The sequence below is a fragment of the Papio anubis genome, chromosome 16 (assembly GCF_008728515.1).
Source record: "Papio anubis isolate 15944 chromosome 16, Panubis1.0, whole genome shotgun sequence".
In the NCBI taxonomy this organism is placed as follows: Eukaryota; Metazoa; Chordata; class Mammalia; order Primates; family Cercopithecidae; genus Papio; species Papio anubis.
The window spans coordinates 47997448-48022708 of NC_044991.1; the positions used below are offsets into that span (position 1 = coordinate 47997448).

Here is a 25261-nt window from a genome sequence, read left to right on the forward strand (position 1 = left end):
TTGTTGGTATGGTAAGTCAGACTGATATCCTTAAATATCTACTAGCTTTGCATGAATCTGGCAATTTCCAGCTTGTAAATACTGGGTCTTCCAGATTGATTTTTAAAATATGGGACTCTTTAGCCAGGTGTGGTACATGCCTGTAGTCCCAGCTACTTGGGAAGTTGAGGCAGGAGGATTGCTTGAGCCGAGGAGTTCAAGTCCAGCCTGGGCAACAAAGCAGGACCACATCTTAAAAAAAAAAAAAAAAAAGGGTCGGGCGGTGGCTCACACCTGTGATCCCAGCACTTTGAGAGGCCAAGGCGGGTGGATCACAAGGTCAGGAGATCGAGACCATCCTGGCCAACATCGTGAAACCCCGTCTCTACTAAAAATACAAAAAAATTAGCTGGGCGTGGTGGCCGCACTTGTAATCCCAGTTACTTGGGAGGCTGAGGCAGGAGAATTGCTTGAACCCAGGAGGTAGAGGTTGCAGTGAGCCGAGATTGCACCACTGCCCTCCAGCCTGGTGACAGAGCAAGACTCCCTATCAAAAAAAAAAGAAAAAACATTTTCCCATAGAAACCATATTGTAACTGGGGGCTGGGTTTCCACACTAGCCCACAATATATACCTAAGCATGGCATTTACAGCCATAGTTTTAGTCCTGGGTCTTGGGAGCAAAGACCTTTTGAGAAAAAGAAGAGGCAGAAAACTATACCAGGTACGTGGCACAAGTAAACTTTTAGGTAGATGAAGTATGATTTTGGCCTTACCTATCTCCCCTGGTGTATCTAAGTTAACATTACCTCATTTCAGGCCTTCAAACAAAATTCCTATTTATTAATGATATAGGTTGTGTAATGGGTGATACTGTGGATGGGTGCCACATGTGAAACGTATTGCAGCTTACGGAGGTTTTTTTGGTTTTTTTGTTGTTTTTTTTGTTTGTTTGTTTTTTTAAGATGGAGCCTCACTCTGTCGCCCAGGCTGGAGTGGGGTGGCGCAATCTTAGCTCACTGCAACCTCCACCTCCCGGGTTCAAGCAATTCTGTCTCAGCCTCCCTAGTAGCTGGGACTACAGGTGCACACCACCACGCCCAGCTAATTTTTCCTATTTTTAGTAGAGACAGGGTTTCACCATATTGGTCAGGCTGGTCCTGAACTCCTCACCTCAGGTGATCTACCCACCTCGGCCTCCAAAAGTACTGGGATTATAGGCGTGAGCCACCGTGCCCGGCCTGGAGCATTTTTAACATTTGATTTATTTGTGAAGTATGCATTATTATCCCCACTTGCCTCTCATGTGACAGAGGCAGAAAGTTAAATGACATGAGTGACAGCATCCAGTGACTCAAGCAGTAGAGCCAGTCTTCTCACTAGAATCTGTTGTTCCCACCATGTGAAAGAAATTACACTATTTAAGATTTTGGCTTTTTTTACTTAGATCACTTTTTTAAAGTATTCATTATTTTGAAGACTTCAGAAGTAAACAATATTCAAATAAGTGAAATTGTTTAGTGATTATATTCTATAAATTTTTTGAGCTGGAAGTGTTCATAGCATTTTAGACTTGTTTTTTTTTTTTTTTTTTTTAGATGGAGTCTCGCTCTGTTGCCCAGGCTGGAGTGCAGTGGCACGATCTCGGCTCACTGCTCACTGCAACCTCCGTCCCTGGAGTTCAAGCGATTCTCCTGCCTCAACCTCCCGAGCAGCTGGGATTACAAGCACCTGCCACCACGCCTGGCTACTTTTTGTATTTTTAGCCAGGTTTCACCATGTTGTCCAGGCTGGTCTCGAACTCCTGACCTCAGGCGATGCCCGCCTCAGCCTCCTAAAGTGCTGGGATTACAGGCATGTAATTACACCCGGCCAAGATTTTAGACTTTCAAACTAAACCCCATTAGTTTGAAAGAAACCATCTTTTATAGGTGAGTCTGAAAGAAAAGGAAACTAGCTCAAAGTGGTGAATGGCTCAGAATTATAGCTTTAGACTTTAAATTAGTATTGTGTCTTGTAGGAGTTTGGTGTAGGTTTCTTTTCTTAAATAACTTCCATTACATTTGGAGATTTGGAAAATTCAAGTCACCCTAACTTCTTTATTCGTATTTTTACTTGTGGCTTATAAAACTTTACTATTTTACATGTGCGGGTAGGAGGACAAAATACTTAATATATCAAATAATAACAGTGAAATAAGCATGTCACTTTATTTTGGCATAATTCAGTTAGCTATTTTATAAATCGTTGCTAGACAAAAAACTAGTTCTTACATATTCACTATGTAGAGCCCCGAAGGAATTCAACTACACAAGCATTTGAATAGCTGCATTTATTTTAAATTGAAAATAATAATTCCTTTAAAAAATAGCCTCTCACCTCACATCACCCTTAATCCAAATTAGTGAAGTTCTTAATTTGGGGTCTCTAATCCCTGAGTGGGCTTTGAGGGTTTCTGAACTCCCTGAAAATGTATGCAAAATTGTATGCCCCCTTTTCTGGGAAGAGAGTACAAAATGACTTCTAACAGATTTTCAAAGAACTCTGTAAACCAAAATAACTTCTGCTTTACTTTATTTGTATATCATTTTAGTAGCAGAATATAACTTAGCAATTTAGGGAGATTCATCTTATTTATCCTATATTTCATATTTTAAATTATATGCTTATGGGGCTTTTATGTTGGCTAGGAATAAATATACTTTTAAATGGTTGTTTGCTCCACCTTTGCTTATACATCTTGTATTTTCTAATCTTTAAAAAATAGGAACACAGCCTATTGGATCCCTAGGCTCAATATCTCCTAATAGTTATGGAAGTGTGAAAGATGTGTGCACTGCAAAATTTGGCTCCAAACATTTTTTTCATCTTATCCCTAATGAAGCAACAATCTGCAGCTTGCTTCTGTGCAACAGAAATGACACTGCCTGGGATGAGCTGAAGGTAGGTAATGAATTTTGAATTCTATATGCAGGGGCTGAGGGAGGAATTAGTCACTCAACAGTTATTATGAATTTTTTTTTCGTAGCTTCCCTAGGTAGTATAGAAAGCAAAAATTAAAATGACTGATGCAGAGTCACAAGTAAGCTAATTTAAATGCCTGTGGCATTATAATAATTTTGGCATGTGTTGCCATTTATTATTTCTACTATTGACAAGAAACCTAAAAGGCCGTTGACATGTGAACTTTTCTAAGAAATTAACTTGAATTGTGTAGTCTTTGATGCTAATGTGTATGAATAATTCACTTGGAAAATGAGTTCAGCAGTCAATACCCATCATCCACTGCTTAGCAGAGTTTCCTGTTCTCTGCCAGCAATAATACATTCAACTTTTATACAAGGGAAATGATCATCTGTGGGATTGGTCACAAGTTTTAAAGATTCATGTATGCTCAAGGATATATCCTTAGTAAATGTTAAAGGTCTGTGTGGGTTTTTTTTATTTATTATTGCTGGGATGTAACTGTATTATTTCCAAAACAATTCAAAATAAATTTATTATTTAGACTGAAATAATTTTTTTTAGTGGATGTGCCAGCAAACCTTGTTGACCCAGATATTTTGAGGCCATATATTTGTCAGTCTCAATTTGAAGAGCTAAGTGTATACGAAAGAAAATACTAATCTGGCTCCATGAAACAAACTTCTGACTAAAGTATCTTCCTTTAATCTCTAAACCTTATTATTCAGAATGTTTTAATCACATGACAACCTTGGCACAGCACAAGTTTTGTTCTTTTGCAATTAAAATTATACTCTTTGTATTCACTGTGATGCTTTGAGAGCATGACTTTTTGTGTGTGTATATGATGTGAATGTCTGATTCTGATGATTTGGGGTTTTTCTTAGCTCACGTGTCAGACGGCACTGCATGTCCTGCAGTTAACACTCAAGGAACCGTGGGCTTTGTTGGGAGGTGGCTGTACTGAAACTCATCTGGCTGCATATATCAGACACAAGGTACATAAGATAATCCTCTTCGGATTACCTGAATTCTCAGCAACTTTTGTTTTATGAGATAATAATCCAAAATCATAATATCCTGTAGCCTTTTTGTTTGTTAGTTTTAACTTTTATTTTAGGTTAAGGGGTGCATGTATAGGTTTGTTATATAGGTAAAATTGTAGCCTTTAACACTGAATTTTTCAGTAGTCTAAATAAAATACATAATCCAAAACACTTCAGGGAAATAACAAGGTAAATATAAGGTAATATCTTTATTACAATGGTTTATTATAAAAATAATATTTTAGCAAATGATCACGTTCTTTGAGTATTGTCTACATGTACTGCATGTTGAAGCTAGCATCCTGTTATTGGGAGTTCTCTTAGAGATCTCAACTGCTGCAATACAGTAATAATTGATGTTCACAAACAAAAGGGCCAAGTTTCTACAGAATACTTAAGTATCTTCTAGAGCGTCAAGAAAACAGTTAGTTTCATTTATTTAAGCAGTTCACATATTAGATTCTAATTTTAAGATTGGTATTTATGTATGTTATTTATTAATTCTACTAAATAGAATTTTTTGATTAGTCTGGGAAACTCCATTTCCTGACAGCTCTCAGATAAGTTTAGTGCATTGTAGTTCTGATTATGTCATAAGTACTGGCCTACTTTATTTGAAAATGGATACAAAAAGGTATAGGTGTTTTCCAGATATTAGCAGTCGATTCATTGGGTAAACATGCCCTGTCCCTCCCCAAGTAACTTAGAATCTGTTTGAAGATAAAGCACTTTCATGAAAAGTTATCAGAATATACATTATGGAAAACAAAATTCGTGCCAATCTATTGGTGCTGAACGGACAATAATGTGTTCTGAAATGGAATTGAGTAAACTAGAGAAAGTTTTTTGCAGGAAGAAGGTGTCTTGAGTCGGAAAGTAGTCACTGTTTTTAAGCAGTTAAGATATGGATTTTTTAAACCATCATTCAGTTGTTAGTTTGCTAATACAGACATGTTGCTTAACAACAAGGATATATTCTGAGAAATGCATCATTAGGCAATATGGTTGTGCAAACAGTATAGAGTGTACTTACAGAAACCTACATGGTAGAGCCTACTACACTCCTAAGCTATGTGGTTTAGCCTATTGCTCCTAGGCTACAAACCCTTACGGCAGGTTACTGTACTGAATACTGTAGGTAATTGTAGCACAATGGTATTTGTGTATCTAAACATATCAAAACATAGAAAAGGTTAGTAAAAATATGGCCTTCTAATCTTATGGGACCACTGTTGTATATGCAGTCTGTCATTGACTGAAGCGTTGGTATGTGGTACATGGCTAAATATTAATTTTTCTTTTTATCTTGGAATTTCTAGGATAAACTTGTTTAAATAGTGAAACCAGAAGACAGTTTATGGTCTTACTACCTTTTCATTAATTTAAAGAGAAGAATATTCCTTTTTAAAACATTGATGTGAAAATTTACATCATGATTTCCAAATAAAAATATGTGCATTCTCATTTTAAACAAATCTCAAACATTTTGCAGAGATAAATAAGTACATCATTTGAGACATCAGTCTTCAGGAACTTCCTCCTGTGTGCAGAGAAACCTGTAATACATGCATTATGCCTTGTTCTTCATGTATTAAAGAGGCACTACCCCGCCTCATTCAGAATAAGCTGATGATGGGGTCATCCTGAGTCACCCATTCTGGTAACATGACTGGCAGTATATACATTTTTACTATAACCAACCTAGTTAAGGGTTTGCAGCCTGGCCGACTGACCCATACAAGCCCATTAGCATTGTACCAAACCCCAAATTAAATGAAAGTAAGTAGTAACTTTAGGAATAAGATTTTGATTCAGTATCTTATTTTTCTTAAACAGTTTATATTAATTGCTTTATATGTGTTCTCAATGTTTTTATTACTCTTTAGACTCACAACGACCCCAAAAGCATTCTCAAAGATGATGAATGTACTCAAACAGAACTTCAACTAATTGCTGAAGCATTTTGCAGTGCCCTAGAATCTGTTGTTGGCTCTTTAGAACATGATGGAGGCGAAATTCTCACTGACATGAAGTATGGACACCTTTGGTCAGTTCAGGCAGATTCTCCCTGTGTTGCTAACTGGCCAGATTTGCTTTCACATTGTGGCTGTGGATTATACAATAGCCAGGAAGAACTCAGCTGGTCTTTCTTAAGAAGCACACGTCATCCTTTTGTGCCACAAACCTGCCTTCCACTTGAAGCTGTGGGCTCAGCCAGCAACCTGACCTTGGACTGTTTGACTGCAAAGCTTAGTGGCCTACAGGTGGCTGTAGAGACAGCCAATTTGATTTTGGATCTCTCATATGTTATTGAAGATAAAAACTAAGAGAATAGCATGTTTGTATTACGAAAGAAACAAATAAACTAGTCTGGTGGCAATTAAGAAAAATTGTGAGTGTATTTGTTCTCTCCCAAAGACCTGTTCTACATATTTGGACAAATGACTCATAAAATTATAGATACACTTATTTAGGAAAAAAGGTGATTCATGAATAGAAATGCCATGAAATAATAAAAATATGAAGCATTATTTATTTTAAAATATTATAGTTATCTTAGGGATTCTATAGTGACTGCTGTACATTGTTCTAAATTTTTATTGTTATTTTGGCATCATTTTGAGAGCAAACAAATAAAAAGACTCCTAATCCATGCTCTAGTTTGGATATACATGTTGTAGATATTTTCTAGTTAGTAGTAATTACATATGCTTAAAGTAAACTAGATCTCACAGTGTCACAAAACTTTCAGCATATATTGCTCAATCAAAAGAAGTATTCAAACTGCACATTGAGTAAAATTTCACTTTTCTCCGTGCCCTTTATCTCAGGCTATATTCTTCAGTGGTTAGATAATTGAGTAGAACCTGGTTTGCTGCAATTTGTAGTTTATATCTCAACTCCACATTTTTGTTATTTGGGGGAAATGTTTGCTTTTGGGGGGAAAAAAAGATTTATATAGTAACCAAGGCTAAAGTAACGCTGTAATGTCTTCATTTTTAAAGTGGGAGGAAGAACTGGTTTGTTTTACACTGGGGTTTCTCAACCTTGGCATTATTGATGTTCTGGACCCCATAATTCTTTGTTGTGCAGAGGCTGCCCTGTGCATTACAGCTTATTTAGCAGCATCCCTGGCTTCTACACACTAGATGCCAGTAGCACACTCCTGTTGTGACAACCAAAAACGTCTCCAGACATTGCCAAATGTTCCCAGGAGAGCAAAATTGTTGGTTGAGAACTATAGACTGATAGAAAAAGGAAGGAAAATGAGGAGTATTCTACCAGGACTTCAGAAAGCAGCATGAAGGAAGGGGACGTTATTTCTCTAGTCAATAGTATGAAAAAGAAACTACAAAAGCTCCCATGTTCAAAATAGAGACACTATGTTTCCCCAAGGGATGGAACTTGAATTTTATGCAAATATAAGATGTATTGATAAATTGAAGCAGAAATATAGAAGGCAGCCACATGAATAAGCATGGAGCTATAACAAATGTTATATGAAACTTTAGGAAAACATTTTGGAAATTTTGGGGAAACGAACCAACCTAATAGTCAATGATCAGATCTATAGCCATGATAAAGAGAAATAGAATTGTTCAACCATTTCCTCCAATATTCTTGTAATCAAAAAGAATGTTTCCTCTGAGCCAAAGGAAAAAGCTAGCAATACAAACAGCAATGCCATCCATATATATTAAATATCAGCCCCACCTGAAGTCTCATAAAATATTTATCAAAGGTTTTACTTCTTTTATTATTAGAATCAAATAGAAGGGCAGAGTGATAGGCAGCCTCTAAGGTGGCCCCCAGTGATCCTCACCTCCTGGTTTCAGACCTTGCATAATTTCCTCCCCTTGAGTGTAGGCTAGACTTCGTGACTCCTTTATGTCTCTCATTTCCCAACTTTGTGGACAGAATGTTACAGTGATGGTCATGGTTATGCCTTATGCATAATTTTATGCTGTGAGTAGAAGGTAGATCAATTTTCTCTAGTTTCATGGGTCTACAGATGGAAAGCAACTGTATTCCAGGAACCGTACTTAAAGAACTATGCCCTGAGGAAACCTGGGGTGATTCCAATTATGAGATCACCCTGACTTGATTCCAATTATGAGATTCTGAACTTTGAGCTGATGTAATGCAAAAGTGAAACTTTTGAGGATCTGAGGAGTAGGGGGGATGTATTTTATATGTGGTAGGCAGCCTCTAAGATGGTTCCCAATAATCTCATTTCCTGTCAGTTCACTCTCTGGGTGTAGGTGGAACCTAGTGACTAACTTCTAATGAATAGAATACAGCAGAAGGGACAGGATGTCACTTCTGATATTTGGTGGTAAAAAGATGAATGTATCTCTTGATGCCTTCTCTCTCAATGAAAGCCAGCTGTCATGTTGGGAACTGTCCCTTGGAGAGGCCCACATAGCAAGGGTTGAGGGAGGCTTCTAGCCAACTCCTCAAAAGGAACTGAAAACCACAAGAGTGAATTTGGAAGCAGGTTCTCCCCAATGGAACCTTGAGATGAGTATAGCCCTGCCACACGAGAGACCCTGAAGCAAAAAAAACCAGCTAAGCTATTTCCAGGTTGGTTCCTGACCCACAAAATCTGTGAGATAATAAATGTTGTTTTAAGTCAAATTTGGGGTGTACTTTCTTATACAGCAATAGCTATCTTATAAAGGCAGGAGGAAAGCTTATTTGTAATAAATTACTTACTGAAAACTTGGTCACATGAATGGAAAAAAAGCATTCTTGATGCCATGCCTTTACATTTTTATTATCATCCCAACCTAAAAGAAGCGTTCTTCATCACATGTGTTTACAATGGTCACTGAAGAAGGTGTGTCACATAGGAATTGGGAATTGTCCTGGTTCTCCTTGGCCTTATCCTGCATTTTTTTCAAGTTCCTCCAAGAAGGGGTGACACAGTGAACCTCTCCAATTGATCTTATAGATTAGGGGTTTCCACTTTCCATGATAGCCATTTTTTAAATTCTATCATTTTTAGCTTTACCATAAAATTTGATTACATTCCTTGGTGAAACATTAATGCTCTTATTTTGAATACATCACAAATTAGTTAAAATATATTTATAAATGCCTCTGTGTTTCCTAAAGTTGTAATAATCCTTAGCAGAAAACACCGAAAATACAAAAAAAAAAGAAAAAAAAAAACCTTCCTCTATAATTCAAGAAAATTAGCATTCAAACTTAGATGATAAAATGTGAAATGAAAATTGTTGATGAAAATAATTTCAGAGGAGTTCCTTTTGGCAGAAATAAATGATAAGTAAAAATAGCAACTAAGGTAAGCCTAAGGCAGTGTTTTGTGACTTGAAGTAAGATTGAGGTCTGAATATTGCATTATGAAGTACCTCAGGAGAGAGAATGGGAAACCCTGATAGCTGTGGAAAAGGAAAGGGAGAGTATGCTGAAGAGAATGAAGTCAGTGACAGTTGCTCAATACTTTCGTGGGACTCTCAGGACATGTAGCATTAAACATTATTGAACCATAGGAGTCCAACAGAATTGTCATCTCATTAATCAAAAGACGTTAGGATTTTAGCAGCAAGGAAAAAAGTGGAGAGCTAAAGCAAATTAAAGGAAATTTTTAATCAAATACTTATTTGGTCTTATAGCTATCCTACTCTTTAATTCCTCCATTTATTTGTACAATATTAGAGAGTCTTTACATGTTAGACATTGTAAATCAACTGTTAGACTGAAGCACTTTATATAAGTGAAGTATTTTACACAAGATATTTAAACTATATCACATTAATATCTTTTATCATAGGTATCCTTGAACTCATTTAGTTTGTATTATCAAAGCTACTTAGGCATTTACATGGTAGACGAGGGATTTTAAGTACCCATAAATCAGCCATTGTATTCCGTATTTTCATATTGTTGTTCATATTGTTGAGCAGTTCTTTGGATAACTTTAAAATAAAATAATGTTGTTTACAGTCACATACATTATGCAGGTTATTTTAAATTATCATATACAAAAATCAATGCAGGCCTTGACAAAACATACGATTAGTTAGGTTATTTCTTCCTGATAATCTTTGGGGAATAGTCAAAGAGACTAAACATCTCCTACAAGGCCCCATTTCAGCTGTCTAAATAAAGCTATCTCTTAATCTGAAGCAAAAGTCAATTTTGAATATCTGATATCTTTACAATTTTTTTCATGTAGCTAAGTGCTTCCATTTAGTAACTATGGTATCCCATAATGGAAATTTTTGCCAATCATCTACAGATTTTGAATTTAGATGCACCTAAACCCAATGTTAGCCTACATTTGGATTATAAGTAGATTTATATGCTGCTTTAATACTCATGAAAGGGAATGCAATCCCTGAAAACTATTCCTAAATGTAAATGAAGCCTTTTGTTGGAGAGACGATTAGACTTGGCACACTAAAAGTCATGGAATACTATATTACCTGTAATAAAGTGTGAATTTAGAGGGAAATAAAACAGCTTGACAATCTCCTATTAAAAATTCTCTGAGAAAATACTTATAATAAACATCTTCTTTTAGCTACCTTGACTTTGTTTCAAGTATTGTGGTTTCATTTTGGGAAGTATTAGTTGAGCTCTTTCTGTTTGCCAGATAGGTTAGTCAAGTGTATTTGGTGGTAAGAAGAGAAAAAACAACACAGAAATTTGTTCACAGTCTCTAGACTCAAGGAGTTGATCATCTAGCCAGGGAGAATTTTTTTTTTTTTTTTTTTTTTTTTTGAGATGAAGTTTTGCTCTTGTTGCCCAGGCTGGAGTGCAATGGCACGATCTCAGCTCACTGCAACCTCTGCCTCCTGGGTTCAAGCCATTCTCCTGCCTCAGCCTCCTGAGTAGCTGGGATTACAGGCATGCGCCACCATGCCCAGCTACTTCTGTATTTTTAGTAGAGACGGAGTTTCTCCATGTTGGTCAGGCTGATCTCGAACTCCTGACCTCAGGTGATCTGCCTGCGTTGGCCTCCCAAAGTTCTGGGATTACAGGTGTGAGCCACCACGCCTGGCCAAGATTTTTTTTTTTTAATTATTAATTTTATAAGTTAAACATGTCATAATAGAAAACTGGGAAAATATGAATCAGACACACACACACACACTAAAGTCAAGTGTATTCCTACTGTCTCCAGAGATAATAATCACTGTTTACATTTTCTATGTATCTTTTCAGTTTGTTTTCTGCAAGGATTTTTCCAAAAAGATGATCATACAGTATGTTCTGTTTTATAATCTATTCCTTTTACTGAATTTGTCATGAACATCATACACATATATAATTCTAAGCATTCTGTTATTACATCATTTTTCTTTTAACTTTTATGGGTACCTAGTAGGTGTATATATTTATGGAGTATATAAGATATTTTGATGCAGGCATACAATGTGTAATAATCACATTGGGGTAAATGGAGTATATTACATCATTTTTAATGCCTGAAGGCATTTTAATTAAAAAGATTATGCCATAATTTAGTTAATAAATTGGTATTAGTAAACCTTTGGGTTGTTTTCAAAATTTTTGTGTTAATATAAGCAACGACGCAGTGAACATATTGTATATATTGTTTTCCCATATCCCTGATTATTTCTTCAGGATAAATAAATATAATTCAGATTTCTGAGTCCCAAGTGTACTGGAAATGGAAAGACTACATATTATCTACCCCCAGTGATTTTTTAAAATATTAATTTTAAAAGGAGAGTCCATTTTCAGTTACTAAATTGGCAGAGATAATAACTATTGTTGGCAAAAGTTTAGGAAAAGGAGCACTTTCACACTGTGGTTGGGATGTATTGATGTGACTTCTGGAAGACGATTGTATAATAGATTGCCTTCCATTTCTAGTACACTAGTCAAATGCTTCTGAAATGCCTTCCACATTTTCTATCAGTAAGTTTGTCTTTCTCATGTGCATTTTTATTTTTGTATTTATTTTCTCATAGGCATCATTAAAGATGTGTACATATTCGGGTAATCTTTAGAGCAAATGCATAGCCTCTCTTCATGGGCTGAATGTTCAGCCACACATCCCCCAGCTAGACATGATGCCTTCTTAATGGTACAGTTTTGTACCCGTCTGTTGATTTGTCACTCACAAGCAGCAGCAAAACACCTATGTGGTATGATGAATTCAAACAATAAACGAACTATTGCTCTTAAGTTTTTACTACCTTCAACTCTTATGGCGTCTATGAAATGGGATGGTTTTTTAGGGCTTCCATAACAATTGCCATAAAAGTAGTGGCTTAAAACAACAGAAATTTATTCTCTCTGTTTTAGAGGCTAGAAGTTTGTCATCAAAGTCTTGGCAGGGCTATGCTCCTTCCGGAGGCTCTAGGGTTAATCATTCCTTACCTTCTCCAGCCTGTAGTAGCTGTCACCACTACAATCTGCCCTTGTATTCACATGGCCTTCCCCCTCCCTCTCTGTGTGTCAAATATCCCTCTCCTTTCTCTTACAAAGACACCAGTGATTGGATTTAGGGCCCACCCTACATCCGGGATGATGTCATCTCAAGATTCTTAATTGCATTTGCAAAGACCCCGTTTCCAAATAAGGTCACATTCACAGGTAGCAGGACTTAGGTCTTTGGACATATCTTTTGGGGGGACATCATTCAACTCACCACAGATGATAAAAAATTGCCAGGATGTAAATTCTTCTCCTGGGCCACAGTTACACAGAAAGTAAAATACAGTCATCCCTGGGTATTCTTGGGACATTAGTTCCTGGACCTCCCTGGATATCAAGTTCCTTATGTAAAATGGCACAATATTTGCATGTAACCTACACACATCCTCCTGTATACTTTAAATCATCTCTAGATTACTTATAATACCTAAGACAATGTAAATGCTATGTAAATAATTGTTACACTGTATTTTTTATTTTTTTTATTTCAAATATTTCCCATTCACAGTTGGTTGAATCCACAGATGTGGATCCTGCTACAGGGAAGGCCAACTGTGTGCCCAATGTGGACAGAAGGCACCAATGCTAGATTTTACCACCAAGCTTATCCAATCATTTCTCCATTTATTGTCATTCTTTGATTATAATTGTCTTTTTTCTGTAGGGTGCAGTCTCTTTTGTCTCTTTTTTCTCTTTTTTTTCCTTAAATTGCCCTAGACCTGACATTCATCCCTACTCCCCTTTTCTACCTGCATCATCTTCATTCTTGCTCTCCTGCATTATATGTAATAGTTTATATTACATATAAAGTAGCTACTGGAGCTGGGCGCAGTGGCTCATGCCCGTAATCCCAGCACTTTGGGAGGCTGAAGCAGGCGGATCACTTGAGGTCAGGAGTTCAAGACCAGTCTGGCCAACATAGTGAAAACCCATTTCTATGAAAAATACAAAATTTAGATGGGCATAGTGGTGTGCACCTGTAATCCCAGCTACTCGGGAGACTGAGACATGAGGATAGCCTGAACCCAACAGGTGGAGGTTGCAGTGAGCTGATATTGTGCCACTGTACTCCAGCCTGGGCAACAGAGTGAGACTCTGTCTAAAAAACAAACAAAAACAGAAAAAATGACCTATTGGGTGTTGAACCATATTTTCTCTATGCTCAGATAGTTTATATAAAGACATACGAAGAAAAATTTTGTACACGCTTTTGTAAAAAAAAAAAAGATCATTTTATATAACTTTGATCTGCTTTTTTCACAAAAGTCTCTAAGTCAACTGAAAATGCTAATTCCTATCTTTAACGGTCACATACTATGCCTGCAGAGAGTGTAGTGGAGGAAGTTGATGTCCCACCCAGGTCCCATTTGAGTTGGCCTAGTGTACCCATCCCCAAATCCTGTGAGCATTGGCTGCTAATGGCTTACAGCTACCTCTTCTCAGGAGAGCTACTCTAAACCCGGAAGCCACTTTGCCAGAGAGGTTATGCCAAGAAGATTTTTATGTCTGCCTTCCTCCTGTGTGTCTGTACCCACAGACAATGACTTTGTACATATATTCTTTTTAAGGAGGCCAATAACTTGTACACATATTCTTACCTACTTACGTTTTCATTTATAAGTGTTAGATTCTAATGAATGAAATCTCCAGGTCAGAAAAAGATATGTACTCTTTACTAAGTATTGCCTCATTATTTTGCAAAAGGCTGTAACAATTCATAATTCTACCAGCCATTCATGAGTACCATTTCCCATAACCTCATTACCTACTGCTCCTGCCAGTTCTTAATAGGTACTATGTTCCTTTTTATTTTACCAATTATTGGTTCCTTGTTATTTCGTTTTGAAGTTTCTGATTACTAATGAATTTGAGCATTTAAAAAACGCTCAATATATATTAAACGCTCTCTCTCTATATATATATATTAAAAAATATATTGCTAGCCATTTGGATTTGTTCTTCTTTGAATTATCTATATTTATTGCCCATTTTCTTATTTGTAAGAGTGCTTCATGCATTATAAATGTTATTAAAGATATTAACCTTTCATCCATCCTCTTTAGTACAAATATTTTTTGCAAATTGTTTTATATTTCTTTCAATCACAGGATGCTTTACCAATTAAAAGGCTTTAATTTTTCTTGAATCAAGTATGTCTGTGTTTTCTAGTCTGGGTTTCTTATCTTGATTAAAAACCCTTAGGTCTTCTAAATATTCTCCTAAGCATTTTGCCTTGTACATTTAAGTTTTAATCTATCTGTAATTATATATATATATATTTATATTTATATCTATTTACATATATAAATATATATATTTATTTAACCTATCTGTAATTATATACTTACATATGATATGAGGTATAGGTTCAATTTAATTTTCTTCTAGATGGAGAACCAGTTGTGCCAACATCAATTATTTTTAAAATTTCTTTTCCCAACAAGTTGAAATACCACCTTTGTCATATATTACATTCTCATTTATGTGGAAATTTATTTCTAAACTGTCTTTTCCCTTTAACTAATTTATTTGTCTTTTCTTAAAGCAATACCACACCTATTGGTCATAACGATGTCTTAAAATTTTTAGTATCTGGTAAAGGAATGCCCTACTTCCCTATTTTTCTCTTTAATATACCCCTTGGCTATTTTTGAGCTTTATTCTTTCATATAAATTTATAGATCATTTCATGTAATTATAAAATGAATTGCATTGGAATTCAATTTAGGTTTATACATTAATTTGCAGAAAAATTGACATTCTTGGGTTATTAAGTGTTTCCACTTAAGAATGTGGTAGTCATTTCATTTATTCAAATCATATTTCATTGTCTTTATTAAGATTTTAAAGTTTTCAGTATAGGTTTTAAACCTTTTATGTTAATGTTTAAGAATCTCATTGTTATGCTGCTATTTTAAATAGAATAATTTTCAATTACTAAATGCCCAATACTATATTTCTATATTTTTGGAAGACCATGAATATTGCTCACTGCTAGTGGAGATAATAAATCACAGATACTTTTAAGATCCATGAGCTTGTTTTCTTTTTCACATTTAACTTTTCTAAAATTGGAGTGTGTCTGAAAAATCAAAGTATACATTATTTGGTTTTTCTTTTTCCCCATAAAAAAAATCATATTTAAAGTTGATGATGTTTTACAGACATCAGACAAGTTTTACAGACTTTTACAGATTTGAGAAAATAAGTGAGCCTATGCAGTTTACAGAGCTGAAAGGAAGTGTGGCATAGCTGTAGAGAATTCTGGAATTTTGAAGACAGAAAGACCCAGGTTTAAATACTTAAGTAAACTCTAACTTTGGTGAGCTTTTTAACCTTATGTGGTTGTTCTTAAGAACCAATGAAATGAATTAAAGTCCCTCCTACAGAGCCAGGCACATAATGCACACTCAACAAATGGGAGGTAGGCAAAATCTTCAGTAAATTCCAACACACTGACAATCACACATTATTTTAGCAATTTCAAAAAAAAAAAAAAAAACAGTAAGAATGTCTTAAAAATTTAACTGAGATAAGGCAAAACTACAAATTTATAAGTTGAGTGGAGTTGTTACAAGGATATTTAATTATTTGCTTAATTTTGAAGTCCTCTTACAGGCTTAGTAACTTAACTGGGCATACAGTTATAATTCTCTTAGGTGGTGTTAGGGACTACACACAAGGGGCACATCTATTAAATCTCCCAACAGTCTTGGTCTACTAGAAAAATAGATAGATGTGCTAAGTTTTACTTTTTATCAGCACATTGGACATATCTATGAGTTTCAAGTAGACTATTTTATTACAAAGGAATTTAATATTCCCTGGATTTAAGAGAACTGGATTGGATTTTTATCAACAACCTACTAATTAAAATTTGTTCCCAATGGCTAGTGCTTAAAATATTATCAAAACTATTATTTTGCAAGCCTTTACTTCTTTACTCTTATTTATAATTTTTGGCTGTAAGAAATGAATACATATAAAATAAGTTTCAATCTATTTTAAAATTATATGATAGCTTAGATATTCTTAGGTTACTTATCAAAATTAAAGAACTTTTAAAAACTGAAACAGAAATTCCTATCAATTTCTCAAGAGAAATTATCAACCATTCTTATTTATTTTACTTAAGCACTTACTATGTATGAACATTTTATTAAATTAGATTTTTACTTAATGATAAAGTATAATGAAAAATTTTGTCTTAATATTTATAGCATATGAAACCAAGGGTTTAAAACACAAATAAATTCAAGTTCTTGTTTAAATATCTTTTTTGCTCTTTATTGAGCATTGTAAGAAATAGCTTTGTCATTTTCTACTATAAATTAATTCCTGATAATCCTTATAGACGAATCTGTCTTCTCATATTTGAACGCTTTCTGGTTTTATTTTCATTGTAATGAATGCTCTGATGTAAACACTAGGATGGTGCTTTGGAAATAGTTTTAAAATATGAAATTAAATATGGTACATTTGCAGGTTTTTTCGGTCCTATGATTCTTACTTTCTTAGAACCAGATTAAGTTTCTCCTCATTCACAGAGTTTTCAGTGAGCCAAGATTGCACCACTGCACTCTAGCCTGGCCTACAGAGTGTGACCCTGTCTCAAAAAAACAAAAAACAAACAAACAAAAAAACTTTCTCCTCATTCAGTGAAGACCTATATTGGTTACCGTATCAAGTCATTGTGCATATATTGTTCCTGATCAGTTTCAATTCTTCCATTCATTTGTTGAGCTCCTAGCGCCATAGCTAGGGATACCATAGTAAGTATGAAAACACATAGTTCCTTTTCTGATTGAGCTTAATGTGTAAAAATCACCATATAAAGGTACACTTACAAGCAAACTCTTAAGAGATAATCAGTCTGTTATTTTGTTTTGCTTCTTTTTTGTCTTTCTTTTTTTTTTTTTTTTTTTTTGAGACAGTCTTACTCTGCCACCCAGGCTAAAATGCAGTGGTGCAATCTCAGCTCACTGCAACCTCCGCCTCCTGGGTTCAAGTGATTCTCATGCCTCAGCCTCTGAGTGGCTGGGATTACAAGTGTGTGCCACCACACACGGTTAACTTTTTTATTTTTAGTAGAGGCTGGGTCTTGCCATATTGCCCAGGCTGGTCTCAAACTCCCGGCCTCAAGTGATCTGCCCACTTTGACCTATCAAAGTGCTGGGATTACAGGCATGTGCCACCATGCCTGGACTAATCATCTGTTTTTTAAGAAGATATAATAGGAATAAGAGAGATCTTTTAGATGAGATATCAAGGGTTGTTAGAATTAATTAAAATAAGAGAAAAATGAGATTATTCCAGACAGAAAGAACAGCATATATAAAGGCACTGTTGTAGGAAGAAATATACCTGAAGAATTGGAAGAAGGTCACTGTGGCCAAAGCTTAGAGTAGAGAGTAAGGGCAAATACTGTGGAAGATTTCTCTGACGATACAGGTTGCAACCAGGCCAGGCCAAACTTGTAATGATGAAGGGTTTGGAATTTATCTAAAAGCAATGGAAATTCTTTAAATTTTTTTTTTTTTTTTTGTAGAGATGGGGTCTCTCTATGTCGTCCAGGCTGGTCTTGAACTCCTGAGCTCAAGTGATCCTCCTGCCTCAGCTTCCCGAGGAAGATTACAGGTGTGAGCCACCATGTCTAGCCTGCAATTCTGGCATTGTTTTAAGTTGAGGCAGGAGGGCAGTAGCAGGGAAATAGTGAGTTTGAGGAGGAGAGATTGGTTAGGAAGTTATTCATTAGAATAGTGAGGGAATTATGGCACATGGTGGTGTCAGTATAGATGAGAGACACAGATTCAAGAAACATTTAGCAGATGCATCTAGGAGTAGTTGGGATGACTTCAGTAATCACAAATGGACAACTGGCAAGGTACAGTAGCTCTTGCCTATAATCCCAGCACTTTGGGAGACTGAGGTGGGCAGATGGCTTGAGTGCAGGAGTTCGAGACCAGCCTGGGCAACATGGCGAGACCCTATCTCTACTAAAAATACAAAAAATAGCTAGGTGTGGTGGCGTGAGCCTGTGGTCTCAGCTACTTGGGAGCCTGGAAGACCACTTGACTGGAAGCCGGAAGTTGCAGCAACCCAAGATGGCACCCCTGCACTGCAGCCTGGGACAGGGCAAGACCCTGTCCCAAAACAACAACAACAAACAAACGGCCAATTGGATGATTAGAGTTAACTCTCTGTTTTTAATCTTACTCAATTTGACGACTGAAAGAGCACAGGGTTTGCAAGAGGGACAGTAGTTTTGTTCTGAACACAATGAGTCTGAATTGGTTTCTTACTAATCAAGTGAAGAGATTACTAAACAGATCTACTGATCTGGAGTTCAGAAGATAAATCTAGCCTAGAAATATAAATATGTGAGTCAGTTTCATCTAGGTTGCTATAGTCTGGATATTTGACCCTCCAAATCTTGTGTTGAAATTTGACCCCCAATATTGGAGGTGGAGCTAGTGGGAGGTGGAGCTAGTGGGTCACATGGAGGTGCATCCCTCATGAATGGCTTGGTGCTGTCTTCTAAGTAATGAGTGAGTTCTTGCTCTGTTAGTTCCTGCAAGAGCAAGTTGTTAAAAAGAGCCAGACACCCCATGTTTGCCTCTACTCTCACCGTGTGATTCCTGCACAGGCCAACTTCCCTTTGCCTTCTGTCATGAGTAGAAGCAGCCTGAGTCCCTCACCAGAAGCAGATGCTGGTGCCATGCTCCTTGTACAGAACTGTGAATCAGATAAACCTTTTTTCTTTTCTTTCTTTCTTTCTTTTTTTTTTTTTTAAGGAGTCTTGCTCTGTCGCCAGGCTGGAGTGCAGTGGCGCGATCTTGGCTCACTGCAACCTTCGCCTCCCAGGTTCAAGCAATTCTCCTGCCTCAGTCTCCCAAGTAGCTGGGACTACAGGCGTGTACCACCAAGCCCAGCTAATTTTTGTACTTTTTTTCGTAGAGATGGGGTTTCACCATGTTGGCCAGGATGGTCTTGATCTCTCAGCCCCGTGATCTGCTCACCTCGGCCTCCCAAAGTGCTGGGATTACAGGCGTGAGCCACCGTGCCCAGCCTAAACCCTTTTTCTCTTCTTTTCCTTTCCTTTCTTTTTTTTTTTTTTTTTTTTTTTTTTGAGATGGAATTTTTCTTTTATTTTCCAGGCTGGAGTGCAATAGTGTGATCTCAGCTCACTGCAACTTCCACCTCCCAGGTTCAAGCGATTCTCCTGTCTCAGCCTCCTGAATAGCTTGGGTTACAGGCATGTGCCACCAAGCCCAGCTAGTTTTGTATTTTTAGTAGAGATGGGGTTTCACCATGTAGGTCAGGCTGGTCTCGACCTCCTGACCTCAGATGATCTGCCCACCTTGGCCTCCCAAAGTGCTGGGATTACAGATGAGCCACCGCTCCTGGCCCTCTTTTGTCTTTATAAATTACCCCACTTCAGGTATTCCTTTATAGCAACACAAATGGACTAACATGATGGTATTGAAGCTGTTCATTCACTAATTCGTTCAATCAGCATGTTTATCACACTCCTACTATGTGCTGGGCACTGTTCTAGGTTAGGGATTCAGATAAATTTTAGAGTCAGTTTGACAAGTTCCATGAAAATCCTTTAAGATTTTAATAGGAATTGCATTATTTGTATAATTCATACCTATATAACATTTAGGCTTTTCATCCTGAAAAAGGGTGTCTCTCTTCTTTACTTGAATTTTATTTAGTTATTTAATATTTTTGTAGTTTTTTGTTTATTTCATTATATATTTTGCATGTTTCTTTTGTTGAGTGTATTCCTGGATATTTTATAAGTTTTTTATTATTGTAAATGGAATCTGTTTTTTAGAGATGGGGTCTTGCCCCATCACCTTGAGTGTAGTGCAGTGGTGCAATTGTGGTTCACTGTAGCCTTAAACTCCTGGGTTCAAGCAGTCCTCCCACTTTGGCCTCACAAAGTACAGGGATTACAGGAATGAGCTGCCACACCTAGCTAGTCTCTTCCTTTCTTTTTGGACCTCATTGCATTGGCTAGGACTGCCAGTACAATTTGAATAGCAAGAGGGCTAGTTAGAACTTCTTTTATTTTCTTTTGTGATTTTCCAAGTGATGCAGGATTTTTGCTCCTTAACTCAGCTAAGTCTGGGTTACTGTCTCATGGTCAGGAAGAATCAGGCACACGGACGCCAGAGAGTGAGGGGAGTAGAATTTATTAAGCGAAAGGAAAGCTCACAGCAAAGAGAAGGGTCTTGAAAGCAGGTTGCCAGTTGCCCCTTTCATAATTGAATACAAGGGTGTAAGGCACGAATTTCTGGTGGCTCCACCCCATCCTTCCAGTGTGCCTGTGGACCCTTAGTCTGAGCCACTCCATATTAATTTATATCCCTTACTGTACATATGTTAAGGAATGGAATTTTCCACTGTGGATGTGTTTAGGCAATCCCCCTTTGCAAGTTCCCTTATCTGCACAAAACACCTCATGTAAGCATTTGTGAAGCCAGTGGGAGGTTCTCCAGAGACCCTTCCCTTACTGTCTGCTTAAAGCAAACTGGCTAAATTCTTTCACAAGTTTTTCTTTCTTTTTTCTTATTTATTTATTTATTTATTTATTTATTTATTTATTTATTTCCTATTTGGGATTAGAAACCTTTTATTGAGACAAGGTAAACAGTGGGCTGAAAATATTACAGACTGAAGGAAGGCTGAGGAAACCAGAATGAAGGCAGCTCAAATGATGAACTAAATACATTCCAAAGGTACTATTTATACTTAAGGCAGTTCTAAAAGTGAGGTCTTAACCAAAAAGCCTTCACATGGCATTCCAAAAAAAAAAAAAAAAAAAAGGAGGGGATCACTTAAATCTTTTGGATTGACTAAAAGAGCTAAATCATGTACCCAAAATCTGTGCAGCAAGGGCCTGTTTTCAGCAGGTAAGCCTATGTACAAGTAAGAACCTCTTACTCTTGTAACATTGTCCGGTTTTGTTTTGTTTTGTTTTATAAGAATATATAACTTCTATCCCCACAGAGTTAGTCCAAAAGGCCTGAGTAACCTCACAGAAATATGGAGCTACCTCTACTAGCGAACTATCTACACTGCGCTGTAAATACACATATGTGTGTCCACCCCTACAGCTAAGCTGTCAATGCCTTGAGTGAAGGGGTTACAGCTCATTCGTTTTATATCTACAGTGACAATAGGCACTCAATACTTTTTTTTGCCTGAATGATAAATGAAATGATTTTGTACTACCACCACTATTTACATTAACATTCCCACCATTAGCTGTCTCCAAAATAAAATCACCAAATTGCTGCCACATTTTCAGCAGTTTTCACAATACAGTGCTTCTGGACTTTTTAATGTAAGCAAACATGCTTGATTTACCGATTTTCAGAGTAATGACACAAACTTAGCATTCTTCTTGGAGTGGAAAACTTGCTGGGAAGTTAATTCATTCTTTTTCTCTTTTTCAAAAGTGCATCTTGTAGTGCCAACTGTTTTTCTTGGAAAGAATGCTTATTTTTTTGACTGGACATTCTGGCTATACCGCATTATCATAAAGTTCTTCTGTTTTTCCTTCTCTTTATTTGTCGAACTGGAAAATTGATTCATTTTGGTTTTCTTCCTCACAAATTCTTTTCGGTCTGTCTTTCCAGCCATTGCAGTTGCTAGTCTTGTCTTTTTGTCAGACTTTGGCTTTTAATGAAGGCGTTCAATGTCCCGAGGAGAAAGTAATTCACCCCGGGCTCGTCATCACTGTATCTTTCAATGTATTTCCTCTTCTGGGATTTCCCGGGGGCAGCATCAAGTTCTTTTCTCATCTGGGCCATGAGGATTTTCTGGAAGTCTTCCTGAGTTAAAACTCAGCTGGTGCTGATGGCTGCAGCTTTGGCTTTCCGCTCCTCCGTGGGCATACTGTTCAGCTTCTTGGAGATTTCTTGCTGTTCTTCATCGGAAGAGTGTTGCACATCAATCTATTCGCCATCAGCATCCTCCTCCTCACTGAGACTGGTATTTTCCCATTCATCTTCATCATTTTCAGCATTCTCTTCTTTCTCAACTTCCAGAACTTCTGCTCCTGGAATGTAAACTTTAGCATCTAATTCTCCATATTCTTGTACTCTTGCTTCTACGGAGGCTTCTGTAGGCTTACCCCGGAATTTCTTCTGCAGCATCTGAGCATTCAGTGTTCGGAAGAGCTGAATCAAAGTTCTAGCAGACATCATTACATTCTTATCCTTGTGTGTTTTATACTGAACCAGGTCTTGGAGGAGTTCTTCAGTCACAGCCAGAGGACATCAAGGTATTATCTCTTTTATAGCGTTGATTCCTACTGTCATGACTTCTCCAGAGTTCTTGTCAGTAACAAAATTGTTTGCCACAATCATAAGCAATGATTGAATTATTTCTTGGGGCACTAGGTGATGAGATGCTTGTGCATCAAACAGAGGATCTTTGCTACTTCTCTTTGGTGGGGCTGCAGAAACCTTTGCAAAAAAGGATAGAAATTGAAGAGGAAGAGCTCATGAATTCCCACCAATCTGGAGATGAGGTTCATGAGCATCATCTTCACTTCAAACCTCTCCTTACAGCACTCAAGCTGCTTTAGTAGTTTTTCTGCAAAATCGTGGGGATCATGCATGAACCAAGTGAATGGCTGAAAAGTTAAACACCTCTGCTTTTTTCTTCTTTTTTTTTTGTTTCTCAGATTTGGAGTCACAGTCCTGCTTTTCATCTTCTTCTTTCCCAAGACAGAATGTCAATGTGGCAACTAATATCTTGGTGACCTTAGAGAAATGTGCAGTTGTGATAACATTGACAGTTTTGGCATCATTCCAGATGTTCCTTCTGTAGAGTTCAGTCATTACATTTAAAGACATCTTGGCTGTGGTTGCATTGCTGTCTTAACATGATGTACATGAAATTTTGCAATACTGCATTCACTTTATTGTTCTTGTGTTTTGCGTTTACATTCTTGATATCAGTGACAATATGTGTGTATAAAGTCTTTCACAGAAGCTTATCATGGCAACGTAGAAGTTCAAAGAAGAGTTCTAGCAGGCTTGATGGATTGATGAGATTCTTATTTCTCAGCAAAATCAAAGCTTTGCAAAATATCATTCGAAGATCTGGATCCAACACGGTATGATTGCAGGAGAGAAGATCTCTCACCTCTTGAGGAAAATTACTTAAATACTCTAGGTAGCAGTGGCTAATCTGTTACAAAGCAAAGGCTCTTCTGAAGTTTCCCTCTTTCTCTCCATAATTAAGATGCACACATTTAGGATGTTCTGTGCCATAAACACCACCAGCTCTGCTAGTTCTTTGCTGGGTTTATTTGGTTGCAATTTGGAAATCTCCACATTGGATTTGTAGTGATTTTACTGCTGTACAAACTCCTCGATGTAGGCCAGTGGGTCTCACTTGATCAAATTCTGTAACTGCGGCAGGTTGCTGGGCAGCTTGTTGTTTCTGCTGGACATTTTGGTTGCAGACTGGTTTCATGGCCAGCAGTTTTAATGAAACTCAGATGGCCAGCAGCCCCTAAACCCTGCCAGTTGCAGCTACAAGTTCTCCAAACTCATACCCTTCCCTGCTAAAGAACATATTTTTAGGAGATATAGTTAGTAATGCCCTCAAATGCTTGAATTTACAAGAAAATAAATAATATATAAAGTAATTTGATTTATAGGCTTTATTTTATTTTTACAAAATGTGAAAACATTTAATTTTACTATTCAAGCTGGGTGCAGTGGTTCACACTTGTTACACTTTTACTTTGAGAGGCCAACGCAGGTGGATCACTTGAGGCCAGGAGTTCAAGACTAGCCTGGCCAACATGGTGAAACCTGGTCTCTACTAAAAATACGAATATTAGCCAGATGTGGGGGTCGGCACTGGTAATCCCAGCTACTTGAGAGACTGAAGCAGGAGAATTGCTTGAACCCAGGAGGCAGAGTTTGCAGTGAGCCAAGATTACTGCACTCCAGCCGGAGCAACAGAGGAAGACTCCATCTCAAAAAAAGAAAAAAAAAAAGAAAGAAAAATTTTACTGTTCAAATGAATTATCTGAAAAAACTATTGATGTAAGATGGACTTGCCAATTCTAAACAAGAGGGATCCCTCTGGTTTTTCTGGTTGAGATTTATGTCCTAAAGGGTATCAAATGAGTTTAGAAAATATCAGGCATAACCAAGCCTAATTTGAGTATATGCCTGAAAGACTGCAAAAATACCAGTTTTGCAGTTAATGATGACCCTGTAGCATGTGCTACGCATAACATTTTGGTTCCTGTTAATAACAGTTTGCTATCTAAACAGAATAACGTAAAGTTTGATGAGTACTACTTTAAAAATAAATATTGCTTTTATTTTCAGTGAAGTAGAAACCACTGTCTTTGTCTTGGTTTTATATTTCCAATTGCTACAAAAATAAATATGCCCAAAGATGCATCAGACAGCCATGGTGCAGCTCTGAATCCAAGGTATAGCCAACCAGACTTTTCTGTGAATAGCATATTATTATTCATATTCAAAAAATTGGTTGACCAGGATTATCTGGCTTGCCCACAAAATTGCATAATTTTAATGGAATTTAATGTCCAAATGAATAAAACAAATGACTTTGGCATATCCACTCTGTAGATAAAAACAAATGATTTAGTTCTAGAAAAATATACTTTGTAAAAAGGAAAGAATTTTATTAAATGGTCAACTATTCACATTTTTAGTCAAAATATATATTGGCTTTCAAATTATCAATGATTGGCTTCAACTAAACTACACAGCAAGTGACTTTCATGTTGTTCAGTTATACTACCTTGTTACCAAGAATTTTAG

At 36.9% G+C, this 25261-nt stretch overlaps 1 protein-coding gene and 1 pseudogene across 4 annotated transcripts in view; one reads left to right on the plus strand and one right to left on the minus strand.

Moving 5' to 3' along the window:
• Nucleotides 1–6379, plus strand: part of MKKS (McKusick-Kaufman syndrome) — a 29422-nt gene extending 23043 nt beyond the window's left edge. For all 3 annotated transcript variants that reach the window (XM_003905075.4, XM_031656549.1, XM_009216550.3), the window contains 3 exons: nt 2747–2922; nt 3831–3941; nt 5876–6379. In XM_003905075.4, the coding sequence (XP_003905124.2) occupies nt 2747–2922; nt 3831–3941; nt 5876–6316 (728 nt within the window). In that variant the 3' untranslated portion in view covers nt 6317–6379. The remainder of the gene's footprint in view (nt 1–2746; nt 2923–3830; nt 3942–5875) is intronic.
• A 14220-nt stretch (nt 6380–20599) lies between these two features.
• On the minus strand, nt 20600–24156 carry LOC101003088 (annotated as a pseudogene). The gene is made up of 2 exons (XR_004179023.1): nt 23702–24156; nt 20600–23639 (listed from the first exon to the last, which is right to left on the minus strand). The product of XR_004179023.1 is annotated as a protein SDA1 homolog (transcript).
• Between the last annotated feature and the right edge of the window lie 1105 nt (nt 24157–25261).